A 10,159-nucleotide genomic window follows, 5' to 3' on the forward strand; every position below is an offset into this window, starting at 1 on the left:
TATACAATGCATGCTCGACTCACGGACTCATGTTCTAAACCTTTTCGGAGTGACGTAGGGTCGGTATCCTCTGTACACGTTATTAGGACTAACTCTTCACCATGAACCTTATAAGAATCAGGAAGTACCAATAACATTGATATCATAAGAATAAGAGAAGCAACATTAACATCAATCGTTCCATAAGAGGGGAAACTGTAAGTACTGCTAGCTTCTAAGAGTAGAGTATCTTTGGAAGCTCGTTCATTACATTATGTACAATCGGAGTCGTGCAAAAGAAGGAAAGGGATAGCCTCACATACCTTGTATATACTGCCCCAATCTCAAGCTATGCAATTTTCACGACTCCTTAGTCTACAATAAGAGAAACGATACTATAGTTATCATTCAAGCGTCATAACTATTATGTATCGACCACAACCTATTTTACGATGAAACGGACAGCACCTCCCCTATATATATATATATGACTTCACACAATTCCAAACAATCACCAAACAGCCTAAACAACATCAATAATAATCATATTGAGCCTCCCAAAACAGTCCACGCACAACCTAATCACTTCATACATACGACAACCACCGTAGTCGTGTCAAACGACCTTGAAATGTTACGAAGAACTACCAGCCCACAACCCTACATCTATATGGTGTTTCTGCACACCCTTCCTCCTCCAAAACTCCACAAAACAGTAGTAAAACACGCAGTCCAATAGCAACACAAAACAGTCCACAAAACAGTCCGCTACAAGTGAATAACTCGAACTCACGGTTTCCGATCACCGTCCCGTGAGTTCTTACATGTATAGAACGAATTACCATGAATTCACATCAGAATAAATGTATGAAAGATAGCAGTAAACTCACCTTACTTGGTTCTTCTAACTCTAGGGTTTACCCCCAATTTGATCTTGAAAGAGAGGGAAAATCAATTAGGGTTTGTGGATAATTTTTGGGAGGAAGTTTGCAGGGGTTTAGGTCTGGTTATTTGTGAAATATAATGAGGGATATATTGCAGGAGATAAGCCTTTTAATGTGGTTCTTTGTCTGACCCGAAATTGCCTCTTTTTGGGCTATCATTTAACCAAGTAGGTGACCCACGTACTTGTCACCTAGTAGCTTGTGCAGTCTCGCAAAAATGTCTATATCTCTCTACTCCAATGTCGTATTGATAAAAGGTTTAATGCGTTGGAAGCTAGACTCATAGATCTTCAATTTGGTGCGTAGGTCACCCGGTAATTCCAAGTATATTGGGAGAAAAGCTTAATAACATTTGACCTAAAGTTTAAGTAAAACTATGAAACTAAGTTGCAACAACTCTTGTCGACTTTTGTTTCATAACTCGTTTGACTTCAAGACTATGATACGGATATTTTATGATTCATATACCTTAAAATACGACCTCTTGAGAGTATTAAGCACCCCTAGGTTTACCCAAAAATACGGCTGACAATATCCTTGATTCGTTTAACTTCTAATACTTGTTAACCACCCTTATACACCTTTGTATCATTTAAGACCAATAGGATTAACCTCTTATCATCATAAAGATAATCTCTTCATGGATTTACGTCGACGACCTTATGGCATGAAATAACGTATGTGAATATGGGTTGTAACAGTAGCTCACTATGTTCCTAGTATTGTAAGTGCCCATGAAGTGGCATTGTATTGCATCTTGAGAGTTAATACTGCAGAAACATGTCTAGGTCGTAGCAAAGTTCTCATGACCCAAAAACCGACTCGGTCATGATGGCGCCTATCGTGAAACTAGGACAGCCGACACAAACCCAAAACCAACCAGAAACTCATAACAGTCATTTTCAGCCATTAATCAACTATAATCTCATAATATAAGTTTAAATAACCAGTGCGGAAAACATAACACAAGCCCGACATCGGGGTGTCATAAGTCACGAGCAAGTACAACTCTATCTCAATACAATAAAATCTAACAAAGTCTGGAAGACAAAAGTGAATAAATCTAGGGAAGATATTAGGAGAAGAACAGGGTTGCAAACGCCATGCAGCAACCTTGTCGACTCCAAATCCTGCTGAATGGATAATCAAAGATCCCTATCGCGACCCGCAACTCCTGGATCTGCACACAAGGTGCATGGAGTAATGTGAGTATGCCAACTCAGTAAGTAATAAAAGTAATAACAGCTCAGCAGTAAGAAAATAGGAAATTCCACGTCGCTACACTACAGCAAAACAATATAGAAATCAATTAACTTGTAAAAACAGTCTCAAATTCAGTAAAAAGCCTTTTCTTTTAAACATCTTTCAATATTTTCAAACAAGTGATGAAATCAGTGAGTAAAAATGATAGAAAACGGAAATAGCCCCTCGGGCAAGACATGTACCATAAACCGCCCCCTCGGGAAAAATATCAACAGGACCAGCCCTTTGGGCTACCTCACAATCACTCATAAGCAGCCCTCAGGCAACAACATAATCAAGATCAGCCCCTCGGGCAACATCACATCACACACACTCGGTACCCGCGCTCACTGGGGGTGTTTAGACTGTGGAGGGGCTCCTACAGCCCAAGCGCTATCACAAGCCATCTCGTGGCATAATAAATCAGGCCCTCGGCCTATCATATATCTCGAATCAGTACAACATGATGCGGCGTGCAGCCCGATCCCATGATATCCTCACAACATAGGCCCTCGGCCTCACTCAGTCAGAAACCTCTCAAGGGACTCAGGCTAATGGTAAATAGGTTCTCGGTCCAAAATATCATTTATAGAATCAAAACGAAATAAATAGAACTGAGTTATGAAATCAGTAGTACATACCATGACTGAGTGTAAATAATAAACCAAAAGTAGTGAGGAAACAGTAGTAAAAAGCCCCTAAGGGTCCAAACACACGGCACAAGGCCCAAACACGGCATTCAGCCCCAAACATAGTATTACTTTCCAAAACACAATAATATCAAACAGTTTTCAATCCTATACATGACTTAATAGTCGTACGGGACGGACCAAGTCACAATCCCCAACGGTGCACGACCCCACACTCGTCATCTAGCGTGTGCGTCACCTCAAAGTAGTGAAACGATATGAAATCCGGGGTTTCATACCCTCAGGACAACATTAACAATCATTACTTACCTCAAACTGGTCCAAACTCTAGACCGCGATACCATTGCCTCTCGAATCGGCCTCAACTCGCCCCCAAATCTGTCCAAAATTAGAATCATAACATCAGAATAGGCCAAAGGGACAAAGCCCACGCAAAAATAATCAAATTACATCTAAAATCCAAAAATTAGCCAAACCAGACCCCCGGGCCCACGTCTCGGAATTCGATAAAAATCACATCACTAGAATCCTTATCCTCCCATGAGTTTATACATCTCAAGAACTCAAGATTGGACCCCTACAATCCCCAATGAAAACTCTCCAATTTCAAGTCCTAATTCTCTATGTTTAACCCTTAAATTCCAATAATTTCATGCCTAATCAGTTAGAAATCACCATAGAATCGAGTATTGAGTTCAAAAATCTTACCTCAAAGCGTTACCCCTTGAATCCCTCTTCAAATCCTCTCAAAAAGCTCTAAACCCGTCTCAAAAATTGAGGAAATAAGCTGAAAATCGCGAAGATGGCCTTTTATACTTTCTGCCCGGGCATTTTCGCACCTGCAGACCGCACCTGCGGTCAACTTAACCGCATCTGCGATTTTTCATTAAGATCCCCAAATGCCGCACCTACGACCCAGGTCTCGCACCTGCAGCTCGCAAATGCGATCCGAACCTCGCTCCTGCGTTCCTTGCCGCTTCTTGCGGTCTACCTCCTGCTTCTGCGGCTCGCACATGCGGTCCCCAACCGCAGGTGCGGTTATGATAGGAACAATGGCTGAAGTTGCTCAACTCCTATTCCAAACTTTCTAACAACCTTCCAAATTCATCCCGAGGCCCCCGGGACCTCAATCGAAAATACGAACAAGTCATAAGCCACTATTCAAACTTATACCAACCCTCGAAACACGCAAAACATTGCTGAAACACCAAATAACCCTCGGATTCAAGCCAAAGGATTCCAAAACTTCCGAATTCCGCAAACGATCAAAAAGCCTATCAAACTTCATCCGAATGACCTGAAATTTGCACACATATAAAAAATGACACAATGGACCTACTCCAATTTCCGGAATTCCATTACGACCCCGATATCAAAATTTTCACTACCAACCGAAAAACGTCAAAATTCCACTTTCGCCAATTCAAGCCTAAATCTACCACGGACCTCCAAAATACGTTCCAATCACGCTCCTGAGTCCCAAATCACCAAACGAAGCTATTCGAACCACAAAAACCAAATTCCGAGATCATTTACTCACAAGTCAACTTCCGGTTGACTTTTCAAACAAAAGCTTCCAAATAAGAGATTAAGTGTCTCATTCCTCTATAAAACCACTCCAAACCCAAACTAACCAACATGATGCGATGAGATACAGCTGAACAAAACATAAAGAAGCAGAAATGGGGGAAACAGAGCAGTAACTCATGAAACGACCGGCCAGTTATATCCTCCCCCGCTTAAATAAACATTCGTCCTCGAACGAGTCAAGAAACATACCTGAAGCCTCAAACAGGTGAGGATATCTGCTCCGCATCTCCCGCTCGGTCTCCCAGGTAGCCTCCTCCATGGGCCGACCTCTCCACTGCACTTTCGCTGAAGCTATATCCTTTAATCTCAACTTTCGGACCTGCTACTCCAAGATAGCTGTTGGCTCCACATCATAAGTCAAATCATCGTCTAACCGAACCGTGCTGAAGTCCAAAACATAAGACGGATCGCCAATATACTTTTAGTGCATAGAAACATGAAATACCAGATGCACACTCGACAAGCTAGGTGGCAAAGGCAGCTCATAAGCCACCTCCCCAATCCTCCGAAGCACCTCAAAAGGCCCAATGAACCGAGGACTCAATTTACCCTTCTTCCCAAATCTTATAACACCCTTCATGGATGAAACCTTCAATAAAACCTTCTCCCCAACCATGTAGGACACATCACGAACCTTCCTGTTAGCATAATTCTTTTGTCTTGACTGCGCTATACGAAGCCTCTCCTGAATCACCTTCACCTTGTCCAAAGCATCCTGCACCTAGTCTGTACCCAAAAGCCTAGCCTCACACGGCTCGAACCAACTAACTGGAGATCTACGCCGTCTCCCATATAAAGCCTCATATGGAGCCATCTGAATTCTCGACTGATAACTGTTGTTGTATGCAAACTCTGCGAGCGGTAGGAACTGATCCCATGAACCCCCAAAATCAATGACACAAGCGCGCAACATGTCCTCCAATATCTGAATAGTGCGCTCGGACTGCGCGTCTGTCTGAGGGTGAAAAGCTGTGCTCAACTCAACCTCAGTACCCAACTCTCACTGCACGGCCCTCCAAAACTGCGAAGTGAACTGAGTACTTCTATCTGAAATTATGGAAACTGGAACCCTATGCAGGCGAACAATCTCCTGGATATAAATCTCTGCTAACCGCTCGGAAGAATAGGTAGTACACACAGGAATGAAGTGCGCAGACTTGGTCAGTCGATCCACAATCGCCCGAATAGCATCAAACTTCTTCAAAGTCCGTGGAAGTCCAACCACAAAATCCATAGTTATCCGCTCCCACTTCCACTCTGGAATATCCATCTGCTGAAGCAAGCCACCTAGTCTCAGATGCTCATATTTCACCTACTGACAATTGAGACACCGAGCTACAAATCCCCCAATATCCTTCTTCATCCTCCTCCACCAGTAATGCTGTCTCAAATCCTGATACATCTTTGCGGCACCCGGATGAATGGAATACCACGAGCTATGGGCCTCCTTTAGAATCAACTCCGAAGCCCATCTACATTGGGCACACATATCCGGCCCTGCATCCTGAACACCCTATCATCACCAATAGTCACATCTCTACCATCGTCGTGCTGAATTCTGTCCTTAAGGACAAGCAAGTGAGGATCATCATACTGGCACTCTCTAATGCGATCGAACAAGGAAGACCGAGAAACCACACAAGCTAAGACCTGACAGGGCTCCGAATTATCCAACCTCACAAACCGATTGGCCAAGGCCTCAATATCAGCTGCAATAGGTCTCTCCTCAACAGGGATATATGCCAAACTACCCATACTCACCGCCTTCCTACTTAAAGCATCGGCCACTACATTGGCCTTCCCCGGATGGTACAAGATAGTGATATCATAGTCCTTTAGCAGCTCCAACAATCTCCGCTGCCTCAAATTGAGATCCTTCTGCTTGAACAAGTGCTGGAGGCTACGATGATCAGTAAACACCTCACAAGACAAACTATACAGATAACGCCTCCAAATCTTCAACGCGTGAACAATGTCAGCCAATTCTAGATCATGAACATGGTAGTTCTTCTCATGGGGCTTCAACTAGCGAGAAGCATAAGCAATCACTCTACCCTCCTACATCAACATACACCCAATACCAACTCTCGAAGTATCATAATACACCGTATATGAACCTAAAGCTGAAGGCAAAACTAACATTGGAGCTGTGGTCAAGGCAGTCTTGAGCTTCTTGAAGCTCGCCTCACACTCATACAACCACATGAAAGGGGCACCCTTTTGAGTCAACTTGGTCAAGGGTTATGCTATAGATGAAAATCCCTGAATGAACCGACGGTAATAACCCGCCAAACAAAGGAAGCTGCGAATCTCTGTGGCTGAGGACGGCCTGGGCCAACTCTGAACTGCCTCTATCTTCTTCGGATCAACCTGAATACCCTCATTGGACACCACGTGCCCCAAGAAAGCTACTAAACTGATCCAAAACTCACACTTGGAGAACTTTGCATAAAGCTGCTCCTCCCTCAACCGCTGTAATACAACTCTCAAATGCTCCGCGTGCTCCTCCTGACTATGCGAGTATACCAGAATATCATCAATGAATATAATGACAAACGAATCGAGATAAGGCCGAAACACGCTGTTCATCAAATGCATGAATGCTGCTGGGGCATTGGTCAGCCCAAAAGACATCACAAGGAACTCATAATGACCATATCGGGTCTTGAAAGCTGTTTTAAGAATGTCCGAGTCCCTGATCTTCAACTGGTGATACCCTGACCTGAGGTCAATCTTGGAGAATACCCTCGCTCCCTGAAGCTGGTCAAATAAATCATCAATACAAGGCAAAGGATACTTGTTCTTGATTGTGACCTTGTTCAACTGCCTATAATCAATACACATCCTCATCGTGCCATCCTTCTTCTTCACAAATAGGACTGGCGCACCCCAAGGCGACACACTAGGCTGAATAAGCCCCTTATCAAGGAGTTCCTAAAGATGTTCCTTTAACTCCTTCAACTCCGCTTGTGCCATGCGATACGGTGGAATAGAAATGGGATGAGTGCCCAACACCAAATCAATGCCAAAGTCAATATCCCTGTCCGGTGGCATGCCCGGCAGGTCTGCAGGAAACACATCCGGAATGTCCCTCACTACCGGGACCGAATCAATACTAGGATTCTCTGCACTGACATCCCTCACGAAGGCCAAGTTAGAAAGACAACCCTTCCCAACCATCCGCTGGGCCTTCAAAACCGAAATCACCCTGCTGGGAACAAAATTAGTTGAACCTCACCTCTCAATCCGTGGAACACCCGGCATAGCTAACGTCACTATCTTAGCATGACAGTGCAAAATAGAACGACGCAGAGATAACCAATCCATGCCTAATATCACATCAAAATCGACCATACAAAGCAATAAAAGGTCCACTTGGGTCTCCAAACCCCCGATAGTCACCACACACGACCGATATACAGGGTCTACCATAACAGTATCGCCCACCGGAGTAGATACACGGACAGATGAAACAAGAGACTCACGGGGCAAATCCAATTAACGAGCAAAATATGATGACACATAGGAAAAAGTTGAACCAGGATCAAATAACACAGAGGCATCTCTGTGACAAATCGAGGCGATACCTGTAATCACAACATCTGAAGCAATAGCATTGGGTCTGGCTCGGAGTGCATTGAAACAGGCCTGACCACCACCTGATCGACCTCCCCCTCTAGGGTGACCTCTAGTTGACTGCCCTCCACCCCTAGCTGGCTGGGGCGGTGGCGAGGTAACTGGTGCTGAAGTCGATGGCTGACTCCTCTGCTGAGACGAACCCCCAAGACGACGAGGACACTACCTCCTCATATGCCCCAACTCTCCACACTCATAACAACCCCTAGGTGCTGGAGACGGGGACTAAAGGGAACCCCTAGCACCGGGATGACTAGCAGAAGAACCTGGCATAGAAGAGCCCTGAAGTGATGGAGCACAGGACAAACTCTAGGTTGGAAGGGCACTAAATGAGGAGTGGACCTGATAAGAACTGTGAGAACCATGGCCGGATGATGCCCCACGATAAACCGGGCGAGCTGACTGAGTATGCCTGAATGGACGGCCTCTGCCGTGCTGAAACTGACTCCCATAAGGAGTACCACTGAATCCACCCTCACCACGAGGCCTCTTAGCCTCACGCTCAAACCTCTCCTGAACACAAACCATCTCAGTCTGTTGAGCTATGTCAACAGCCTCATCAAAGGTAGCACCAGACACTCTCTCTCTGGTCATAAGCAACCGAAGCTGGAAACCGAGGCCATCTATAAACCTCCTGATCCTCTCTCGATCTATGGGAACCAACCAGACCGCATGACGAGACAACTCGGAGAACCGCATATCATACTGTGAGACAGATCTATCTTCCTAACAAAGCTGCTCGAACTGCCTGTGTAGCTCCTCTCGGCGAGACTCAAGTACAAAATTCTCCACGAAGAGAATGGAGAACTGCTGCCAAGAAAGGGGCGATGCGTCAATCGGCCTATGCCTCTCGTAAGCCTCCCACCATCTAAGTGCAGCCCCGAAGAACCGGAAAGTAGTGAACAAGACTCCACTGGTCTCCAGAATACCCGCGATCCGAAGCATCCTCTGACACTTATCCAAAAAGCCCTATGCATACTTACCCTCAGCACCACTGAATGATGGATGTTGAAGTCTACCAAACCTCTCCAATCTGCACTGCTCGTGCTCTGGCATAACAAGAGCTACATAGTCCTAAGCAGCTGCAACCAGCTGGGCGGGGGGTGCCCCGGGTGTCTGAAGTCCCTGCACGACCTGCTCAAGTCTGCGAGCGGTGGGAGTCTGAGTGCCTGCCCCGACCTTAGAAATAGCTGCGGTCGTAGTAACTGAGACCACCTGAGCCAAGCCAGTGCACGCTGATAGAATCTAGGCCAGGGCCTTCTGAAGGCCTGGGATAACAATAGGCACAGCCGGTGCTTGAGCTGGTACTGCTGGAGCGTCCGCAACTGCGACCTGATCCTGAGCTGGGGCAGCTGGAGCATCTCCACGTGCTGCCCTAGCTGTTGTGCGGGCTACACCCCTGCCCCTACCATGGCCTCGACCGCGTCCTCGGCCTCTAGTGGCCCCAACTGGTGGTATTGGTGGTCGCCCGTCCTATCCAGTAGCACGTGTCCTCACCATCTGAGAGAGAATAGAATAATAGAAGATTAGTACTAGAATCAACAGATTTGCACGACACGAATTCCAGATTATGAAGTTTTTCCTAAAAGGTTCTGCAGCCTCCCGAGGATAAGTACAGACGTCTCCGTACCGATCCGCGAGACTCTACTAAACCTACTCATTACTCGTGAGACCTTTGTAACCTAGGCTCTGATACCAACTTGTCATGACCCTAAAATCAACCCGGTCATGATGGCGCCTATCATGAAACTAGGTCAGCCGACACAAACCCATAACCAACCAGAAACTCATAAAATGTCATTTTAAGCCATTAATCAACTAAAATCTCATAATATAAGTTTAAATAACCATTGCGGAAAATAAAACACAATCTGGTAAGTTTAAAGTCTAACAAAGTTTGTAAGACAAAACTAAATAAATCTAGGAAAGATACGAGGGAAAGAACAGGGCTGCGAACGCCATGCAGCTACCTTGTCGACTCCAATTCCTGCTGAATGGACAATCAAAGCTCACTATCGCGACCCACAACTCCTGGATCTGCACACAAGGTGCAGGGAGTAATGTGAGTACGCCAACTTAGTAAGTAATAAAAGTAAAAGCAACTAAGCAGTAAGAAAA

At 45.3% G+C, this 10,159-nt stretch overlaps 1 protein-coding gene across 1 annotated transcript; it reads right to left on the bottom strand.

The window, feature by feature from the left end:
- On the bottom strand, positions 6,830-7,249 carry LOC109233960 (RNA-directed DNA polymerase homolog; the record flags this gene model as incomplete). Its single annotated transcript, XM_019399801.1, has 1 exon — positions 6,830-7,249. A coding segment is annotated over exon 1 (420 nt), but the record flags the coding sequence as incomplete, so codon positions are not given.

This window comes from Nicotiana attenuata, chromosome 10 (assembly GCF_001879085.1).
Source record: "Nicotiana attenuata strain UT chromosome 10, NIATTr2, whole genome shotgun sequence".
Lineage (NCBI taxonomy): Eukaryota > Viridiplantae > Streptophyta > Magnoliopsida > Solanales > Solanaceae > Nicotiana > Nicotiana attenuata.